Genomic DNA, 23104 nt, shown 5'->3' with positions numbered 1-23104 from the left:
CTTAAACAAGACTAACATACATTCAACTATGACAGATAAAACTGAGGCAAAACCAAGGTCATTTTATGTGCCAGACATAAACTCCCACAGAGGGACTAAACCCTAGTCTAGACAGAAGGGAGAAGACCGCTGGACAGGGAAATACACTGACAGGAAATGAACATTCGAATGGGTGGTCCATCTTGTACTACTGTAACATAGTTATAAATAAGTAGCCATCAATGACCATGCAAATTCAAACCACAGACAACAACACATGATAACACATTCAATGCTAATGGCTGTAAAATAAAACAATTGTAACTGTACACTGTATAAAAAAAATCCACTGTGACGTTTAGTTACTTGTCATAAAGAGAGACATAAAGAGCCTGCCAATCTTAATACATAATCCAGTGCTTAAGGTCCATGTACATTAGGTTTCCTTTGTCCTTTACAGAATGGAAGTAATTATATCACCAAAAGGCCCAACAAGTTAATTGCACTGTACTCTTGGGTCAGAGGTTGTTGTAGAGTCTCAGGCTCTTGGGTCAGAAGTTGTTGTAGAGTCTCAGGCTCTTGGGTCAGAGGTTGTTGTACAGTCGTAGGTCCTTCAGTCCACAGGATGAAACGGCAAGATTGATTCCTTACACTAAAACCCTTAAGGTAGTGTAGGTAGTGTCCATTCCTTACACTAAAACCCTTAAGGTAGTGTAGGTAGTGTCCATTCCTTACACTAAAACCCTTAAGGTAGTGTAGGTAGTGTCCATTCCTTACACTAAAACCCTTAAGATAGTGTAGGTAGTATCCATTCCTTACACTAAAACCCTTAAAGTAGTGTAGGTAGTGTCCATTCCTTACACTAAAACCCTTAAGGTAGTGTAGGTAGTGTCCATTCCTTACACTAAAACCCTTAAGATAGTGTAGGTAGTGTCCATTCCTTACACTAAAACCCTTAAAGTAGTGTAGGTAGTGTCCATTCCTTACACTAAAACCCTTAAGGTAGTGTAGGTAGTGTCCATTCCTTACACTAAAACCCTTAAGGTAGTGTAGGTAGTGTCCATTCCTTTACACAGGTGTCTCTAGTTAAGTGCCTATTCCGTCCTCGTGAAGTTAAAGTGGATCAGTTGAAGGTAACTGTATTGACCAGATCAAGAGGCTGAGTAGTGGCCCCCTATAAACGTTCATGTACTTTTTCACCATCATCCAATTGCTGTGAAGGCTACTGCCAAGAAGTTTGAGAAAATGTTCTAGAATATGGTGGGAAAAGTGTTCCAAATTGTCTGCAGCCATTTCAACTGAAAGTTTAACTGCCACTGTGTAACTGTACAGACCCAAGACCCGCGACTTCCGACCTTCAGCCTCAGGCAAACGGGTTGTCCGACCGGAGTATGGTGGGTGTCACCGTCTCGACGTCGTGGTAGCTGTTCTTGCCGTTCATGTGTTCGGTGTGCCCGTCGATGCTGTAGCAGCGATGCACCTCCGTCAGGGATGACGCCACGTATGAGGCTGAGCGGAAGACATCTGCGTGAGCAAAGTTACTGCCAAACTGGATCCTCTGCTGGTTCCAGTGCCTTCGCAGAACACCTTGGACCTGGAAGGAAGAAAGTCCCATCAAACAACAGTTTACATTGCTTCAACGTGACACCTTATCAAAGTAGTTATGGTTGCATCTTCTGTTGAATCTGACAATTAATCTTAATGGTTGTACAGTCGTCTCAAATAAAACTGTGAAGGACCTCGGCGTTACTCTGGACCCTGATCTCTCTTTTGAAGAACATATCAAGACCATTTCGAGGACAGCTTTTTTCCATCTACGTAACATTGCAAAAATCAGAAACTTTCTGTCCAAAAATGATGCAGAAAAATTCATCCATGCTTTTGTCACTTCTAGGTTAGACTACTGCAATGCTCTATTTTCCGGCTACCCGGATAAAGCACTAAATAAACTTCAGTTAGTGCTAAATACGGCTGCTAGAATCCTGACTAGAACCAAAAAATTTGATCATATTACTCCAGTGCTAGCCTCTCTACACTGGCTTCCTGTCAAAGCAAGGGCTCATTTCAAGGTTTTACTGCTAACCTACAAAGCATTACATGGGCTTGCTCCTACCTATCTCTCTGATTTGGTCCTGCCGTACATACCTACACGTACGCTACGGTCACAAGACGCAGGCCTCCTAATTGTCCCTAGAATTTCTAAGCAAACAGCTGGAGGCAGGGCTTTCTCCTATAGAGCTCCATTTTTATGGAACGGTCTGCCTACCCATGTCAGAGACGCAAACTCGGTCTCAACCTTTAAGTCTTTACTGAAGACTCATCTCTTCAGTGGGTCATATGATTGAGTGTAGTCTGGCCCAGGAGTGGGAAGGTGAACGGAAAGGCTCTGGAGCAACGAACCACCCTTGCTGTCTCTGCCTGGCCGATTCTCTGCCTCTAACCCTATTACAGGGGCTGAGTCACTGGCTTGCTGGGGCTCTCTCATGCCGTCCCTGGAGGGGGTGCGTCACCTGAGTGGGTTGATTCACTGTTGTGGTCATCCTGTCTGGGTTGGCGCCCCCCCCCCTTGGGTTGTGCCGTGGCGGAGATCTTTGTGGGCTATACTCAGCCTTGTCTCAGGATGGTAAGTTGGTGGTTGAAGATATCCCTCTAGTGGTGTGGGGGCTGTGCTTTGGCAAAGTGGGTGGGGTTATATCCTTCCTGTTTGGCCCTGTCCGGGGGTGTCCTCGGATGGGGCCACAGTGTCTCCTGACCCCTCCTGTCTCAGCCTCCAGTATTTATGCTGCAGTAGTTTATGTGTCGGGGGGCTGGGGTCAGTTTGTTATATCTGGAGTACTTCTCCTGTCCTATTCGGTGTCCTGTGTGAATCTAAGTGTGCGTTCTCTAATTCTCTCCTTCTCTCTTTCTTTCTCTCTCTCGGAGGACCTGAGCCCTAGGACCATGCCCCAGGACTACCTGACATGATGACTCCTTGCTGTCCCCAGTCCACCTGGCCATGCTGCTGTTCCAGTTTCAACTGACCTGAGCCCTAGGACCATGCCCCAGGACTACCTGACATGATGACTCCTTGCTGTCCCCAGTCCACCTGGCCATGCTGCTGCTCCAGTTTCAACTTCCACCTGACTGTGCTGCTGCTCCAGTTTCAACTGTTCTGCCTTATTATTATTCGACCATGCTGGTCATTTATGAACATTTGAACATCTTGGCCATGTTCTGTTATAATCTCTACCCGGCACAGCCAGAAGAGGACTGGCCACCCCACATAGCCTGGTTCCTCTCTAGGTTTCTTCCTAGGTATTGGCCTTTCTAGGGAGTTTTTCCTAGCCACCGTGCTTCTACACCTGCATTGCTTGCTGTTTGGGGTTTTAGGCTGGGTTTCTGTACAGCACTTTGAGATATCAGCTGATGTACGAAGGGCTATATAAATAAATTTGATTTGATTTGATCAGCTTTCAACGTGATACCTTATCAAAGTAGTTATGGATGCATCAGCTTTCAACGTGATACCTTATCAAAGTAGTTATGGTTGCATCAGCCTTCAACGTGATACCTTATCAAAGTAGTTATGGTTGCATCAGCTTTCAACGTGACACCTTATCAAAGTCATTATGGTTGCATCAGCCTTCAACGTGATACCTTATCAAAGTAGTTATGGTTGCATCAGCCTTCAACGTGATACCTTATCAAAGTAGTTATGGTTGCATCAGCTTTCAACGTGACACCTTATCAAAGTAGTTATGGTTGCATCAGCTTTCAACGTGACACCTTATCAATGTAGTTATGGTTGCATCAGCTTTCAACGTGATACCTTATCAAAGTCATTATGGTTGCATCAGCTTTCAACGTGACACCTTATCAAAGTAGTTATGGTTGCATCAGCTTTCAACGTGATACCTTATCAAAGTAGTTATGGTTGCATCAGCTTTCAACGTGATACCTTATCAAAGTAGTTATGGTTGCATCAGCTTTCAACGTGACACCTTATCAAAGTAGTTATGGTTGCATCAGCTTTCAACGTGATACCTTATCAAAGTAGTTATGGTTGCATCAGCTTTCAACGTGACACCTTATCAAAGTCATTATGGTTGCATCAGCTTTCAACGTGACACCTTATCAAAGTCATTATGGTTGCATCAGCTTTCAACGTGATACCTTATCAAAGTAGTTATGGTTGCATCAGCTTTCAACGTGACACCTTATCAAAGTCATTATGGTTGCATCAGCTTTCAACGTGATACCTTATCAAAGTAGTTATGGTTGCATCAGCTTTCAACGTGATACCTTATCAAAGTAGTTATGGTTGCATCAGCTTTCAACGTGATACCTTATCAAAGTAGTTATGGTTGCATCAGCTTTCAACGTGATACCTTATCAAAGTAATTATGGTTGCATCAGCTTTCAACGTGACACCTTATCAAAGTAGTTATGGTTGCATCAGCTTTCAACGTGACACCTTATCAATGTAGTTATGGTTGCATCAGCTTTCAACGTGATACCTTATCAAAGTCATTATGGTTGCATCAGCTTTCAACGTGACACCTTATCAAAGTAGTTATGGTTGCATCAGCTTTCAACGTGATACCTTATCAAAGTAGTTATGGTTGCATCAGCTTTCAACGTGATACCTTATCAAAGTAGTTATGGTTGCATCAGCTTTCAACGTGATACCTTATCAAAGTAGTTATGGTTGCATCAGCTTTCAACGTGATACCTTATCAAAGTAGTTATGGTTGCATCAGCTTTCAACGTGACACCTTATCAAAGTCATTATGGTTGCATCAGCTTTCAACGTGATACCTTATCAAAGTAGTTATGGTTGCATCAGCTTTCAACGTGATACCTTATCAAAGTAGTTATGGTTGCATCAGCTTTCAACGTGATACCTTATCAAAGTAGTTATGGTTGCATCAGCTTTCAACGTGACACCTTATCAAAGTAATTATGGTTCCATCAGCTCAGCTTTCTGACGGAGAGTTAGTTCAGAATGACGTAATATCCCGCTGGAGTCTTACCTCCCCATTGAAGAAGCAGAAGATGGTGGCAACCAGGAGACCCTGAGGATAGAAAGAGGATACTTCAACACAAAGAAGATAACACTAACCAGCTTGGGACACTACTCTAACTTAACTTCTAGAGTTAACTTAGAAGTCCTAGAATGTCTCTAGAGTTCTAGAAAATTGAGAATGTTCTAGAGTTGTCCTACCTGGTAGTGCATGAGGATGTTCATGATATAGTCGTAGATCTCCAAGGCGAAGCGTCCCTGGGGTTTGTAGGGGAACAAGACAAACTGGATGCCCAGGAGAGGGACTAGGATCAGGGTGGCTCTCACAGCCTTCATGTAGAGGCTAGATTCAGCTTGATGGGTCACCTAGAATACAATACAACTTTATTAGTCCATTTGTTACAGCAAATAGAGGAAATGATCTTCTGCTTGTTGGTGGATTACCTTCAGTTTAGTGATGAGGACACGCACAATGTTTAACAGGAAGAACAGATTCACCTGGAGAGAGAGGGGGAGGGAGGGATAGAGAAGGGGGTAGGAGGGAGGGAGGGTGAGGGAGGGAGGGGGAGAAGAGACAGAGAGAGACAGAGAGACAGAGACAGAGAGAGACACATAGAGACAGAGAGAGAGAGAGAGAGAGACACAGAGAGACACAGAGAGACAGAGAGAGAGAGAGAGACACACAGAGAGACACAGAGAGACAGAGAGAGAGAGATTTTGGAAATAAGCCAATGTGTCCAATGAGTTCAGCCAGAGACATGTCCATTATGTCCAAAGTAAATCCCACCCAGAGTATAAAGGAGACCTGAGGTTGATGACGGTTCTGTTTACAGTGATCACACAAGGGGAAGAACAGGGATGGTCATAAATGTTAGTTCATGTACTTGGAATTGTGGCTTAAAGAAGAGCTCACCAGCAGGGCAGCACAGATGGGACCATGGATAATGTAGAGGAGGGAAGTGTTTGAGCTGATCCAACAACTGTGGAGGAGAGAGGGAGATGCCAAGAGATATTTGACTCATCTGGACAACATGGCTTATCCATGAATTACTGTATGTGGCAGAGAATAGCATACTTATCAAAGACCAGAGAGAAAGATATCAAAATACTTACTTATCATTGTAGTAGTAGCTTCGTGCTATTGCATGTATCAATGCAGGTATGAGTGGAAATCCTGGGAGATTATTCAATAATTGATTTTAATGGATGACATAATGGACAAACAACTGTAATCTAGAAACATCCCTTAAAAAGGCAAGCGTTGTTTAATCGTGTAATAGTTAGTGAATTGTTACATTAGTTAATAGTTTTGTCGTAACTTCACGTACCCCATCCAAGCAGGTAGTACCACATGAGGTGTTGTTTCTCGGCGAACACAGCCACGACGATGAGTGTGTGCAGGTAGATGCCCTCACACAGCATCCAGAAGTAGTTACAGCCAAACAGGTACAGGTGAATAAACATGATCACCTTACAGCTCACCTGGTGGGGGGGTGGGGGGGGGGTAGCAGAACTAGTATCAGCTTGGAATATCCTCAGTCAGTGTCAACCAACAGTTTATGGTTGAGTAGACATTTTTGTCTACTGAGCTTGGAAATGCTTTGCTCATTATTTACATCCTAAGTTAATTCTGTTCTTGTGAAACAGGTTGGGACCTTTAATATATAAACCTTTAATATACACTGCTGTTCAAACGTTTGGGGTCACTTAGAAATGTCCTTGTTTTTGAAAGAAAAGCAAATGTTTTGTCCATTAAAATAACATCAAATTGATCAGAAATACAGTGTAGACATTGTTAATGTTGTAAATGACTATTGTAGCTGGAAATGGCTGATATTTTATGGAATATCTTCATAGACCTACAGAGGCCCATTATCAGCAACCATCACTCCTGTGTTCCAATGGCACGTTGTGTTAGCTAATCCAAGTTAATCATTTTAAAAGGCTAATTGATCATTAGAAAACCCTTTTTCAATTACGTTTTCACAGCTGAAAACTGTTGTGCTGATTAAGGAAGCAATAAAACTGGCCTTCTTTAGACTAGTTGAGTATCTGGAGCATCAGCATTTGTGGGTTCGATTACAGGCTCAAAATGGCTAGAAACAAAGACCTTTCTTCTGAAACTCGTCAGTCTATTCTTGTTCTGAGAAATGAAGGCTATTCCATGTGAGAAATTGCCAAGAAACTGAAGATCTCGTACAATGCTGTGTACTAATCCCTTCACAGAACAGTGCAAACTGGCTCTAACAAGAATAGAAAGAGGAGTGGGAGGCCCAGGTGCACAACTGAGCAAGAGGACAAGTACATTAGAGTATCTAGTTTGAGAAACAGACGCCTTACAAATCCTCAACTGGCATCTTCAATAAATAGTACCCGCAAAACACAAGTCTCAACGCCAACAGTGAAGAGATGACTCTGGGATGCTGGCCTTCTAGGCCAATGATTAAGTGTGTCCAAATGGTATCGGCTTTTTTGGTCCTCCAATAATCGGTACCGGTGTTGAAAAATCCTAATCGGTCGACCTCTAGTCCAGACCTTTGACTGGTACTGTACATGTACAGTATAATTAGTGTTGCTTTGCATACTGACAGGGTTGTACTGTACTAATCCCTGGTTGTTAGTCATCATACTGACAGGGTTGTACTGTACTAGTCCCTGGTTGTTAGTCATCATACTGACAGGGTTGTACTGTACTAGTCCTTGGTTGTTAGTCATCATACTGACAGGGTTGTACTAGTCCCTGGTTGTTAGTCATCATACTGACAGGGTTGTACTAGTCCCTGGTTGTTAGTCATCATACTGACAGGGTTGTACTGTACTAGTCCTTGGTTGTTAGTCATCATACTGACAGGGTTGTACTGTACTAGTCCTTGGTTGTTAGTCATCATACTGACAGGGTTGTACTAGTCCTTGGTTGTTAGTCATCATACTGACAGGGTTGTACTGTACTAGTCCCTGGTTGTTAGTCATCATACTGACAGGGTTGTACTAGTCCTTGGTTGTTAGTCATCATACTGACAGGGTTGTACTGTACTAGTCCCTGGTTGTTAGTCATCATACTGACAGGGTTGTACTGTACTAGTCCTTGGTTGTTAGTCATCATACTGACAGGGTTGTACTGTACTAGTCCCTGGTTGTTAGTCATCATACTGACAGGGTTGTACTGTACTAGTCCCTGGTTGTTAGTCATCATACTGACAGGGTTGTACTAGTCCTTGGTTGTTAGTCATCATACTGACAGGGTTGTACTAGTCCCTGGTTGTTAGTCATCATACTGACAGGGTTGTACTGTACTAGTCCTTGGTTGTTAGTCATCATACTGACGGGGTTGTACTGGACTAGTCCCTGGTTGTTAGTCATCATACTGACAGGGTTGTACTAGTCCCTGGTTGTTAATCATCATACTCACAGGGTTGTACTGTACTAGTCCCTGGTTGTTAGTCATCATACTGACAGGGTTGTACTAGTCCTTGGTTGTTAGTCATCATACTGACAGGGTTGTACTGTACTAGTCCTTGGTTGTTAGTCATCATACTGACGGGGTTGTACTAGTCCTTGGTTGTTAGTCATCATACTGACAGGGTTGTACTGTACTAGTCCCTGGTTGTTAGTCATCATACTGACAGGGTTGCTCTGCACTAGTCCCTGGTTGTTAGTCATCATACTGACAGGGTTGTACTAGTCCCTGGTTGTTAGTCATCATACTGACAGGATTGTACTGTACTAGTCCCTGGTTGTTAGTCATCATACTGACAGGGTTGTACTGTACTAGTCCCTGGTTGTTAGTCATCATACTGACAGGGTTGTACTGTACTAGTCCTTGGTTGTTAGTCATCATACTGACAGGGTTGTACTGTACTAGTCCCTGGTTGTTAGTCATCATACTGACAGGGTTGTACTGTACTAGTCCCTGGTTGTTAGTCATCATACTGACAGGGTTGTACTAGTCCCTGGTTGTTAGTCATCATACTGACAGGGTTGTACTAGTCCCTGGTTGTTAGTCATCATACTGACAGGGTTGTACTAGTCCCTGGTTGTTAGTCATCATACTGACAGGGTTGTACTAGTCCCTGGTTGTTAGTCATCATACTGACAGGGTTGTACTGTACTAGTCCCTGGTTGTTAGTCATCATACTGACAGGGTTGTACTAGTCCCTGGTTGTTAGTCATCATACTCACAGGGTTGTACTGTACTAGTCCCTGGTTGTTAGTCATCATACTGACAGGGTTGTACTAGTCCTTGGTTGTTAGTCATCATACTGACAGGGTTGTACTGTACTAGTCCTTGGTTGTTAGTCATCATACTGACGGGGTTGTACTAGTCCTTGGTTGTTAGTCATCATACTGACAGGGTTGTACTGTACTAGTCCCTGGTTGTTAGTCATCATACGGACAGGGTTGTACTGTACTAGTCCCTGGTTGTTAGTCATCATACTGACAGGGTTGTACTGTACTAGTCCCTGGTTGTTAGTCATCATACTGACAGGGTTGCTCTGCACTAGTCCCTGGTTGTTAGTCATCATACTGACAGGGTTGTACTAGTCCCTGGTTGTTAGTCATCATACTGACAGGATTGTACTGTACTAGTCCCTGGTTGTTAGTCATCATACTGACAGGGTTGTACTGTACTAGTCCCTGGTTGTTAGTCATCATACTGACAGGGTTGTACTGTACCAGTCCTTGGTTGTTAGTCATCATACTGACAGTGTTGTACTGTACTAGTCCCTGGTTGTTAGTCATCATACTGACAGGGTTGTACTGTACTAGTCCCTGGTTGTTAGTCATCATACTGACAGGGTTGTACTAGTCCCTGGTTGTTAGTCATCATACTGACAGGGTTGTACTGTACTAGTCCCTGGTTGTTAGTCATCATACTGACAGGGTTGTACTGTACTAGTCCCTGGTTGTTAGTCATCATACTGACAGGGTTGTACTGTACTAGTCCTTGGTTGTTAGTCATCATACTGACAGGGTTGTACTGTACTAGTCCTTGGTTGTTAGTCATCATACTGACGGGGTTGTACTAGTCCTTGGTTGTTAGTCATCATACTGACAGGTTTGTACTGTACTAGTCCCTGGTTGTTAGTCATCATACTGACAGGGTTGTACTGTACTAGTCCTTGGTTGTTAGTCATCATACTGCCAGGGTTGTACTAGTCCCTGGTTGTTAGTCATCATACTGACAGGGTTGTACTAGTCCCTGGTTGTTAGTCATCATACTGACAGGGTTGTACTAGTCCCTGGTTGTTAGTCATCATACTGACGGGGTTGTACTGTACTAGTCCTTGGTTGTTATCCATCATACTGACAGGGTTGTACTGCACTAGTCCCTGGTTGTTAGTCATCATACTGACAGGGTTGTACTGTACTAGTCCCTGGTTGTTAGTCATCATACTGACAGGGTTGTACTAGTCCCTGGTTGTTAGTCATCATACTGACAGGGTTGTACTGTACTAGTCCCTGGTTGTTAGTCATCATACTGACAGGGTTGTACTGTACTAGTCCCTGGTTGTTAGTCATCATACTGACAGGGTTGTACTGTACTAGTCCTTGGTTGTTAGTCATCATACTGACAGGGTTGTACTGTACTAGTCCCTGGTTGTTAGTCATCATACTGACAGGGTTGTACTAGTCCTTGGTTGTTAGTCATCATACTGACAGGGTTGTACTGTACTAGTCCCTGGTTGTTAGTCATCATACTGACAGGGTTGTACTGTACTAGTCCCTGGTTGTTAGTCATCATACTGACAGGGTTGTACTAGTCCCTGGTTGTTAGTCATCATACTGACAGGGTTGTACTGTACTAGTCCCTGGTTGTTAGTCATCATACTGACAGGGTTGTACTGTACTAGTCCCTGGTTGTTAGTCATCATACTGACAGGGTTGTACTGTACTAGTCCTTGGTTGTTAGTCATCATACTGACAGGGTTGTACTGTACTAGTCCCTGGTTGTTAGTCATCATACTGACAGGGTTGTACTAGTCCTTGGTTGTTAGTCATCATACTGACAGGGTTGTACTGTACTAGTCCCTGGTTGTTAGTCATCATACTGACAGGGTTGTACTGTACTAGTCCCTGGTTGTTAGTCATCATACTGACAGGGTTGTACTGTACTAGTCCCTGGTTGTTAGTCATCATACTCACAGGGTTGTACTAGTCCCTGGTTGTTAGTCATCATACTCACAGGGTTGCTCTGCACTAGTCCCTGGTTGTTAGTCATCATACTCACAGGGTTGTACTAGTCCCTGGTTGTTAGTCATCATACTCACAGGGTTGCTCTGCACTAGTCCCTGGTTGTTAGCCACCGCTGTCAACCAGATGATGGTGATGACCGAGTTCAACACAAATGAAAAAAATAGGTTTTTGTGGAGCGTTATCCTCTGGCAGCTTAGACTCCTGGTAGGGAAAGAAAGAAAATATCCTTATGTTGAATGGACAACAATGGAAGATGGAACAATGTACTATCTTTATCGAGTTAAACTCCCTACAACTCCTTATAATTACATTCTCCCAACATAATTTATGACGCTTGTCGTTAATGCCTCCTTATGAGTAGGCCAGAGTTTTTCCTCCTTCTTCCATAGAAAATCATTCAATTATTCAATCTAAAGTAAGAAAAACACCATATTTCTATATACACTGCTCAAAAAAATAAAGGGAACACTAAAATAACACATCCTATATCTGAATGGATGAAATATTCTTATTAAATACTTTTTTCTTTACATAGTTTAATGTGCTGACAACAAAATCACACACAAATTTATCAACCCATGGAGGTCTGGATTTGTAGTCACACTCAAAATTAAAGTGGAAAACCACACTACAGGCTGATCCAACTTTGATGTAATGTCCTTAAAACAAGTCAAAATGAGGCTCAGTAGTGTGTGTGGCCTCCACGTGCCTGTATGACCTCCCTACAACGCCTGGGCATGCTCCTGATGAGGTGGCAGATGGTCTCCTGAGGGATCTCCTCCCAGACCTGGACTAAAGCATCCGCCAACACCTGGACAGTCTGTGGTGCAACGTGGCATTGGTGGATGGAGCGAGACATGATGTCCCAGATGTGCTCAATTGGATTCAGGTCTGGGGAACGGGCGGGCCAGTCCATAGCATCAATGCCTTCCTCTTGCAGGAACTGCTGACACACTCCAGCCACATGAGGTCTAGCATTGTCTTGCATTAGGAGGAACCCAGGGCCAACCGCACCAGCATATGGTCTCACAAGGGGTCTGAGGATCTCATCTCGGTACCTAATGGCAGTCAGGCTACCTCTAGCGAGCACATGGAGGGCTGTGCGACCCCCCAAAGAAATGCCACCCCACACCATGACTGACCCACCGCCAAACCGGTCATGCTGGAGGATGTTGCAGGCAGCAGAACGTTCTCCATGGCGTCTCCAGACTCTGTCACATGTGCTCAGTGTGAACCTGCTTTCATCTGTGAAGAGCACAGGGCGCCAGTGGCAGATTTGCCAATATTGGTGTTCTCTGGCAAATGCCAAACGTCCTGCACGGTGTTGGGATGTAAGCACAACCCCCACCTGTGGACGTCGGGCCCTCATACCACCCTCATGGAGTCTGTTTCTGACCGTTTGAGCAGACACATGCACATTTGTGGCCTGCTGGATGTCATTTTGCAGGGCTCTGGCAGTGCTCCTCCTGCTCCTCCTTGCACAAAGGCGGAGGTAGCGGTCCTGCTGCTGGGTTGTTGCCCTCCTACGGCCTCCTCCACGTCTCCTGATGTACGGGCCTGTCTCCTGGTAGCACCTCCATGCTCTGGACACTACGCTGACAGACACAGCAAACCTTCTTGCCACAGCTTGCATTGATGTGCCATCCTGGATGAGCTGCATTACCTGAGCCACTTGTGTGGGTTGTAGACTCAGTCTCATGCTACCACTAGAGTGAAAGCATTCAAAAGTGACCAAAACATCAGCCAGGATGCATAGGAACTGAGAAGTGGCCTGGACACCACCTGCAGAACCACTCCTTTATTGGGGGTGTCTTGCTAAATGCCTATAATTTCCACCTGTTGTCTATTCCATTTGCACAACAGCATGTGAAATTGATTGTCAATCAGTGTTGCTTCCTAAGTGGACAGTTTGATTTCACAGAAGTGTGATTGACTTGGAGTTCCATTATGTTGTTTAAGTGTTCCCTTTATTTTTTTGAGCAGTGTATTTCTATATCATTTAAAACAGTAGTGGGGAATGCTCTAAGGGAAGATTGTGTTCGTTTTTTATGATCATGTTTTGTAATTTAGTATTTTAATTGGGTTTTGTGTTGATATATGACACCATGTTAAAATAAAGGTTAATAATATAAAATATATAACAGGCGCATACTTATGGGCTAACAGAGTAACTTACTTGAAATGGAAAAATATTCCCAATGAGAAGAACAATGACGTTAGCGACAGTCCATGTCCAATCAGAACCAGGTAGTAGAGATTCATCGCTGTCTGAGAAAGAATACACCATGTCAACCTAACATGCATTACAACATAATATCCACAACAACATAACTACATGAAAAAGCTTATCAAAAGGTCACTTGTCTTACCACTCTTCCTGCACTGGTGTATGCTGTACATTTGGTGTAGTTTGTCCATGTCCTGTTGCTCTCCGGGTGTAGAAACCAATTACCCGTTTCACTGCACACTTTGGACGCCATTTCTGGTGATTAGAAACAGAAGGTGAGTGATGTAGTGCATCAACCAACGTGAGTCAACAGAAGAGTGGACAGGTGTGACACTTGCTCATTTCAGCAATCAACACAGCATTAATTCAAAAAGAACGATATCCATTCATGAGAATAACATTCATCCCTTTATCCATACTAAAATGAACGTTGAAAACAGCAAAGAACATTTCTCTAAAAGTCTAACAGAGAATATCCAGGCTGACTCGTACATTACCTTATACAGTCATACAATAATCTCTGTTCAATGTCGTTGGGTTGGAGAGACCAGCCAGATTGCAAAATACAGACCTGCTGTGTCAAAGTCTTGGAAGTAGTCTGGACAGTGTTGGTTTGTAGTGAAGCCTGCCTCTGTGTCCTCCCAGCACAGCCAGCCATCCCACGTCCTGTTACAAACTGGCCCTGAGTGAAGGGACACAACAACACAGGCAGTTTAAAGGGATACTTCGGGATTTTGGCAATGAGCATGCTAGCAGATACCCATAGTCATCACGCTAACGCTAGTTAGCATTGGCTCGCGAAACTACCTCTAACTTCCTTCATACTGCACACATAATAATGGTATCCACAAGTTCATCTGACTCTAGGGAAATAGATTTAGCCAAAATCCGGAAGTATCCCTTTAAGCAAACTTTTAAGTTGAAACTGAAACTAGGAGGTCAGTTCCTTAGAAGGTGCTATTCACTGGGGTTAGGACCATTTCAGCTAAGACTGAAGATTATTTCAAATTCAAATTGAATATGCTAAGAGTAAATTTAAATACTCTACCATGCAAATCATGAGATTGAAATTGAACAAATGAGCTACCCCATTACAACCTGCACCACACCACCCTTAAGGGACCCTTACCTATTTTGTTGTGTTTGTCGTTTTTCATGATCTTCTGATAGCACTCAAACTGAGCAGTGACTATGGTGTTCCTGGTGACACCGATGTCGTGGTAGACATTCTGGGTATGGTGCTGCTGGGAGTCATTCCCCTCAGGGCTCGCCAACACGCACAGCTGTGAAGAAAATGGCTAACACTCAGAGGAAACGATACACTCACGGACAGGTAAGGAGATGATCATAGAGTATTTTAGAGTATCAAACCAAATCAAGAGAGTGAAAGTGTGGATTTGAGAGTTAAATATGAGTTATGATCATGTTTTAACAACTTTCAAGAGCAACCATATTCACTCTGCATGAAACAGTGAGTTTATAAAAGGCATATCGAGGACAAAGGGTAATGACTTCACAACTTGGGTGAGTATATTACCTCAGTGACAGAACACAGCAACAGAAGTGAGAATATGCCGTTAGCATCCATCCTGGCTCTGCTGTCAACGGGTCCTGGAGGAGAGATAGAGACAGGTCAGCGGGTCTGTGAACGGAGGAAGGGGTTTTACTGAGAGGAAAATTTCACTCCCAGCCAAGCGAACTGCTATCTACGGCTCAGAGCCAAGACTGCTTGCAATAATCCCCCCATCGGTCTCCGAGAGAAACAGGGAGAAGAGGGAGAGAGATCACAGTCATAATAATACACTAAAACAAGTTTTTTTCAAGAAGACCTTTTTAGATGGATCTAGATGAACCATTCATATGATTGAATGCTATGTCACTCATATGATAAATTAATTACATTATTATCAATGACATTGTCACTTATATGAATGTTATGTCCAGGGGCTCAACTTTCACTGTGGACAAGGGGGACATGCCCCCCCCACACATTCTGAAATTGCATTTTTGTCCCCCCAGTTTTACCGTTGGAATGTGATTCAAAACGAGGCAACGGTCTGCTTTAGGCCCATGCGTAAAAAAAATATTAATGTCCCCCCTCACACACTTCTAAAACCAAAGTTGCGCCCCTGCTTATGTCACCACTGACATAGCCAACTACCTTATCACATCCATGTCAGTAAACAAGATGTCTGAGTCTATTTCCAAATACACTTGTTTTGGTTTGAAAGCATTAAAGAGACACGTGTTGATGTGATGAAGCCATCAATCACACAGAACTGAACCCAGAACCGGCCCCTTTGATCCTTTCCTCAATAATAAAACACACATGGAGGTGCAGCCCAATAGCATCTGTGAAGGGAACAGCACCAACTGACAAATATACTACCCTTAAAACTAAGATACCGTACATAGCAAGTAGTGGGTAATATAAATCTTCTATCACATACATTCAGGTCCAGAACTATTCGGACATTGACCAAGTTATTATTATTTTAACTGTCAACCAAAGTTGAAATCAATTCATGATTATAACCTGAAAGGGCAGAGTTTCAGCTTTCATTTGAGGGTATTTACCTCCAAATCAGGTGAACGGTGTAGAAATTACAGCACTTTTATATGTGACCCCATTTTAAGGGACCAAAATGCATTGGGAAATTGGCTGCTCAGCTGTTCCATGGCTAGCTGTGTGTTATTCCCTCATTCGTTCATTTATAAGTAATCAGATGAAAGATCTAGAGTTGATTTCAAGTGTGGCATTTGCATTTGGACTCTTTGTTGCTGTTAACCCTCAACATGAAGTCTGTCACTGCCAGTGAAGCAAGCCATCATGAGGCTGACATTTCAAAACAAACCCATCAGAGAGCAAAAACATGAGGTGTGGCCAAATCAACTATTTGGTACATTCTGAAAAAGAAAGAACACACTGGTGAGCTCAGGAACACCAAAAGGCCCGGAAGACCACGGAAAACAACTGTGATGGATGACAGAATAATTATTTCCCTGGTGAAAAGAAACCCCTTCACAACAATTGTCCAGATCAAGAACACTCCACAGGAGGTAGGTGTATCTGTGTCAATGTCAACAACCAAGAGAAAACTTCACCAGAGTAAATACAGACGGTTTAGCACAAGATGTAAACCACTCTCAAGCCTCAAAAACAGGAAGACCAGATTAGAGTTTGCCAAATAACATCCAAGAAAACCTGTACAGTTCTGGAACAACATCCTATGGACAGATGAGACAAATATCAACTTGTACCAGATGGCTGGAAAGAGAAGAGTATGGAGAAGGGAAGGAACTGCTCATGATCCGAAGCATACCACCTCATCTGTGAAGCATGGTGGAGGGGGTGTTATGGCCATATATGGCTGCCAATGGAATTGGTTCCCTTGTATTCAGATTCAGCCAAATGCTTCAAAACTCATTGGACGTCGCTTCACAGTGCAGATGGACAATGACCCGAAGCATACTGCGAAAGCAACCCAATGCTTTTTTAAGGCAAAGAAGTGGAATGTTCTGCAATGGCCAAGTCAATCACCTGACCTGAATCCAATTGAGCATGCACTTCCCTTGCAGAAGGCAAAACTGAAGGCAAAATGGAACTGCAGGAAGCAGGAACTGAAGACAGCTGCAGTAAAGGCCTGACGGAGCACCACCAGAGAAGAAACCCAGCATCTGGTGATGTCTATGGGTTACAGACTTCAGGCAGTTATTGACTGCAAAATATGTTTTTAAACTCACAATTTAATTTATGATTATTTTAGTTTGTCCAATGACTTTGAGCCCCTAAAATTGGGGGGTCACATATAAAAAGTGCTGTCATTTCTACACCGTTCACCCGATTTGGAGGTAAATACCCTCAAATTAAAGCTGCACTTTCAGCTCACATTCATTATTTAATTTCAATTGAATTTATTTTCAACTCCAATATGCTGTGTTTCCTTCCAAATCCATTGTGGCGTACGGAGCCAAAATGATAATAACTTGGTCAATGTCCAAATATTTATATAAATCCACAGGGATCTGGGCTACTCAAACTCCCACCGCTGGATATTAATGCATTAGCTATCTTTTTCTAAAACAAAAACAGAGCTAGCGACGGTCGTTCCCCAAACATGCAGCGTCAGGTTTAAACCATGAGCTTGGCAATAAGACAAAAGCACTTCTCTTCTCTGAAGCCAAGCAGAATAACAGCAGGCCCAACCATGATAACCTTGTGCCCTTCCTGAAGCACCAGGGAGGAACACCAGGGAGGGGCCTGAGAGACATGTCAGGGTTTCCTCTCCAAGCTTTCCTGGGTCATAACATGAAGGGTTGAGTCGGCCAACACCCCAAAGGTTCTACAGTACCAAATTAATGGAATTCATGAGGGGGTGAGGAGAGAGAGAGAGCTTGGCAGAACCAAGGAAACATGGAGGTATTTACCCCCCCCCCCCCCTACCATCCTCTCTCTCTCCTTCTCCTCTCCCTGTCTCTCTCTATCCCTCTCTCTCTTTCTCCCCCCTCTCCTTCTCACTTTCCTGCAGTAGCCCCATCCCAGCCCTCCTAAATCAGGAAGCACTTGTCAACCATCTGACAGTTTGTTTAACTTATGTCCTTCTCCAACACACCCCTGGAAATGTACCCAAACCTTTCCACTGTCCAAAACCCTAGTCACCACACAGTGCTTTCTCTCTTAAAGGGGCACTTCAGGGGCACCAAGCCCATTCCACTGTGTAGCTCAGACACCTGAAGATGAAAGTGTTGTTGCCCTCGTTTTGTTACAGCATGCCCTGCAACCAGAGCTCGACTTGGACTGAAATAGGTGCCTGTACTGTTGATATTTAGAGGCAGGAGCTCCACAACACTGTTGAGCTAATATTCTATATGAAGAACAGGAGCTCAAGCAGTAGAAACGTTGAGGTGCCGGTACTCAGCTCCGGTGAGCTCCTGCCCAAGTCAAGCACCGCCTGCATCTGTATAGTATTGAAATAAGATAAACCTTTTGTCAGTGTGTGTGTGTACTCTCACATCTCATCTCTTTGGAATGGAATCTTTTCACATCAATGAATTGCAGCAAAACCAATCACCAATGTGTGTACATTTTACATGGTGCTGCTTCTGAAGTCAGAACCAAAGCCTTCTATCAATCTGTTTAGACTGACCACGGTGCTTTTGTAACCACGTAACCATGGCAATGAGACGTTTGCCAGCAGACATCTGCAGTCCAGACTATTTCGTAACAGGCAGTGTGCGCCATTCAGCAGGCATCAAGAAGTGGCTTCCAGACATACTCCAAACTGTCTGAATCTCCCTGACAACAGTTAGTGAAGGTTCTATTACCCTGAGAAGGACCAATGTCATCATAGAACTCAGTGAAGCTGCGCAACCAGCCAATATGTGGCATTGTAATGCTCAAAAGAAAGAACATTCAAATAACAAGATGACAAGTTGGTAGAAAAGCCATGAAACTTGTATAGTATCACCTTGTGTGTGAAGGATATAGCCGTTGATATGTGTTATTTCCTTTCTTCATATTGTCTCCCTGCCTTTCGGGAACTTTTCTTTCTAGAAGTGCATATATTCCTGCCGTGCTGCATCACACCATGGCCAGCCCTATCTATCTAAACCATATTATCCCTTAGCATTTCATCATTTTCAAACTCCCTCTTACATAAAAATGCAGATAACAACAACAAAAAAAACAACAACAGCAACAGGGTAGGAGTGGACGTAAACCGTGATGTTTAAACCACAACAGGGTAGGAGTGGACGTAAACCGTGATGTTTAAACCACAACAGGGTAGGAGTGGACGTAAACCGTGATGTTTAAACCACTGTTCTTCAGAAGGAACTCTGCATGGTTGATCAAGCTTTATTAGCTCTTGACCCAATCTTAACAATCAACAATATACTATCACTTTATTATCATTAGGCCTATTTGTGTAGACAGTTTTATTCTGATCCACCTTGATAGCCCACCCAAACCCAATCAGAACCAATTCCAGAAAGAGACCAGAAATTATTCCAATCTGTCATTCTGCTGGACTGGAATTCAATAAAATGTGTCTTACCTTACTGAGAAATGTAGCCTTCAAATGAAAAGAAAATAGCTAATTCTGCTTTTGGCGACCCTTTTTCCAGAGCCCTAATAGTCCGGTTGTCCGTTCACTAATGGTTCAATCCAGTGTGCTCTACGGTAAAAGCGAGGAGAGGAGCTCGAGCTTCAAATTGAAATTGATCCACTACAGTGGCATCCTGTGACATCATCACAAACCGCCTCTTCCTTCCGAGGGTCTCATCCCCTTTTGGACTGCTGATGTCAGAATGCCCCCAGTCTGGCTCTGATTTAGACTATTTTACATCTCTATATTCGTTGGGAGTGTCACATTTCGACTACAATTGAATTAGGCTGACCGACATTTTCCAAATTTGATAGGCCTATACACATTTTTTAAATGATCAAATAAGCTAAAAACGTCTTAAATATATATAGTTGAATGTAACCTAAAACATATACTTTACTTACTTGATCTAATCTACCCATTTCTTTGACCAAAAATAAGCGCACACTTTTTTCTCCTTGTTAAAGTCCAATACTGCCTCTCTGTGGGGTAAACATGGAACGGCAAGGGACACAAACACGCACATACTGTACAGACACTCTTAACACACACATTATTTGTTGTTGTATTGTTTGAATGTTATTTTATTTTGTATTTATATATCGTTGTATTTAACATTTGTGTGACTGTTTTTTAAATGTATTTCATTGTTTTACCCCTGGAGGAGAGTAGCTGCTGCTTCTGCAAAGGTTAATGGGGATCCCAATCAACACGTTCTGACACATTAGTTGACTTCCATGTTTCTCTCTGAATGTTCAATAATGTTGCATCCTCCTGAACAAACCCCAGGTTTAAAATCTTAATTATAAACTGGGTTGTTTGAGCCCTGAATGCTGATTTTACCTTCATTTAACTAGGCAAGTCAGCTAAGAACAAATTCTAATTTTCAATGACAGCCTAGGAACAGTGGGTTAACTGCCTTGTTCAGGGGCAGAACAACAGATTTGTACCTTCTTCAGCTAGGGGATTTGAACTTGCAAACTTTTGGTTACTAGTTCAATGCGCTAACCACTAGGCTATGCTGCCAACCCTGATTGGCTGACAGCCGTGGTATATCAGACCGTATAACACGAGTATGACAAAACATGTATTTTTACTGCTCTAATTACATTGGTAACCAGTTTCTAATAGCAATTAAGGCACCTCAGGGGTTTGCGGTATGTTGGCCGTGGTATGTTGGCCAACCTCCGTGCCTTATTGCTTAATTATAATGTAGTTATAGAGGGTATCCATAAGACGGGATCTTTGTTAGATACAGAACTCTAAATCACTGAAAGCTGATGTGAATATGTGTTTGTACAGTATACTTGCTTTATTGGCTCTACTTCAAGTAGCCTAATCAATTCCACTCACTGAACCATCTGTAGCCTACACAGAATTTGAATTACCATGACACTGAATCAAAATCCACTGCAGAAAGGTAACCTATTTCATGGCCTGCCAGTCATTGTAGAGAGTCATTTCCTGAACCAAGACACAGCTTTGATCAATTTTGACCCATTTAATTCTCGGGATGAAAATGTACAAATTAACAAGTGGCATTACATGTCACTCCAAGGGGTCTTTGAGTCTAAAGGCAATAAAACAATCCTTAACTTGTGTGAAGCCTACTTAAGCAAAGGGATTGTAATGCAAAAGGAACTGAGAAAATGATTAGTGAAGCTCTGATGGTGTTTCTGATGTTTCTAAGGATAAGAGACAAACTCATTAGCTCTCTTATGGGATAACTCAGATTAAAGCTTGAAATGAACGTTTCATATTTATTTTAATGACATTGCTCACTGGGTTTGACACAATAGCTATTTCAAAACCCCTAAATGATCCTTGTAAAGGGCGCTCAGTCATTGCTAAGCATCTATAAAATCTCTTAGAACACAACCACTGGTCATTAAATCAGCCATAAAAAATGGCTTGTTTTCAGCTGTTGCTCCATGACATTGAAACACCCAGTTATTCTGCTGCATGAAGTACTTCTTTGATTCACTTCATTCATCCATGTAATTAGTGGTGCAAATCTCCGCTCACACGCGTGTTCTCTGTACCAACTTCATTGCTAACACATCAACAGGGCCACATGTTCGAGAAGAATAACACAGTGGCTGGAGAAGTGGTGAGATGTTTTCATACACTGTTATTATTGGATGTAAGGTTAAATGTGGAGGGGCTGAGAGACCCTTTACGAAGCCATACAGGGAAGGTAGGTCTCTCGTGACAGATTGTTATGTTAACATAAAAGGAGTAGCTGGCCAGTGCACAGGAGATTTGGTTCTTGGTTCTGAGATTAGGCCTTCCAGGACTTCAGGAGTAAAGAGCATTTGAGCGATTCTTCCCTGGAATGTTGAGAATACATTCTGGAAGCCATGAAACCTGTCAATCAACATGGTCAAGAAGAGTAGAGTGCATTTAAACTAGGCTGTCCAACCAGCATACAGCCTGAGGGCAAAACAATGAAAACCAGAATCCAGAAGTGTCAGGTGTCAGGGAGTAACACAAAACAAAGCTCTTCTTGTATTCTGATATGGTTTTAAACTTTTATCTACTCACAGATTGGAACCATTACTTCTGAAACTCTAACCCCACATCCCCAGTCAATCTCCTGGGAGCTAAACTCTAATCTCCTGGGAGCTAAACTCTAATCTCCTGGGAGCTAAACTCTAATCTCCTGGGAGCTAAACTCTAATCTCCTGGGAGCTAAACTCTAATCTCCTGGGAGCTAAACTCTAATCTCCTGGGAGCTAAACTCTAATCTCCTGGGAGCTAAACTCTAATCTCCTGGGAGCTAAACTCTAATCTCCTGGGAGCTAAACTCTAATCTCCTGGGAGCTAAACTCTAATCTCCTGGGAGCTAAACCCTAATCTCCTGGGAGCTAAACTCTAATCTCCTGGGAGCTAAACTCTAATCTCCTGGGAGCTAAACTCTAATCTCCTGGGAGCTAAACTCGAATCTCCTGGGAGCTAAACTCTAATCTCCTGGGAGCTAAACTCTAATCTCCTGGGAGCTAAACTCTAATCTCCTGGGAGCTAAACTCTAACCCTGGGAGCTAAACTCTAATCTCCTGGGAGCTAAACTCTAATCTCCTGGGAGCTAAACTCTAATCTCCTGGGAGCTAAACTCTAATCTCCTGGGAGCTAAACTCTAATCTCCTGGGAGCTAAACTCCAATCTCCTGGGAGCTAAACTCTAATCTCCTGGGAGCTAAACTCTAATCTCCTGGGAGCTAAACTCTAATCTCCTGGGAGCTAAACTCTAATCTCCTGGGAGCTAAACTCTAATCTCCTGGGAGCTAAACTCTAATCTCCTGGGAGCTAAACTCTAATCTCCTGGGAGCTAAACTCTAATCTCCTGGGAGCTAAACTCTAATCTCCTGGGAGCTAAACTCTAATCTCCTGGGAGCTAAACTCTAATCTCCTGGGAGCTAAACTCTAATCTCCTGGGAGCTAAACTCTAATCTCCTGGGAGCTAAACTCTAATCTCCTGGGAGCTAAACTCTAACCCTGGGAGCTAAACTCTAATCTCCTGGGAGCTAAACTCTAATCTCCTGGGAGCTAAACTCTAATCTCCTGGGAGCTAAACTCTAATCTCCTGGGAGCTAAA

At 43.1% G+C, this 23104-nt stretch overlaps 1 protein-coding gene across 1 annotated transcript; it reads right to left on the bottom strand.

Moving 5' to 3' along the window:
* Positions 1-357: 357 nt before the first annotated feature.
* LOC109877228 (calcitonin gene-related peptide type 1 receptor-like) lies at positions 358-19642 on the bottom strand. Its single transcript, XM_031820727.1, has 14 exons — positions 19460-19642; positions 14941-15014; positions 14533-14686; positions 13975-14085; positions 13546-13658; positions 13353-13444; positions 11251-11377; positions 6310-6463; positions 6095-6155; positions 5895-5961; positions 5426-5479; positions 5183-5347; positions 4992-5033; positions 358-1573 (listed from the first exon to the last, which is right to left on the bottom strand). Exons 2-14 carry the CDS (start codon positions 14989-14991, stop codon positions 1343-1345), a joined length of 1422 nt encoding a protein of 473 aa, XP_031676587.1. The 5' UTR covers positions 14992-15014; positions 19460-19642; the 3' UTR covers positions 358-1342.
* Positions 19643-23104: the final 3462 nt, after the last annotated feature.

The sequence above is a fragment of the Oncorhynchus kisutch genome, unplaced genomic scaffold, assembly GCF_002021735.2.
Source record: "Oncorhynchus kisutch isolate 150728-3 unplaced genomic scaffold, Okis_V2 scaffold3610, whole genome shotgun sequence".
NCBI lineage: Eukaryota > Metazoa > Chordata > Actinopteri > Salmoniformes > Salmonidae > Oncorhynchus > Oncorhynchus kisutch.
Note: the sequence above shows the minus strand (reverse complement) of the source record. Positions and strands in the feature narration are given on the sequence as shown.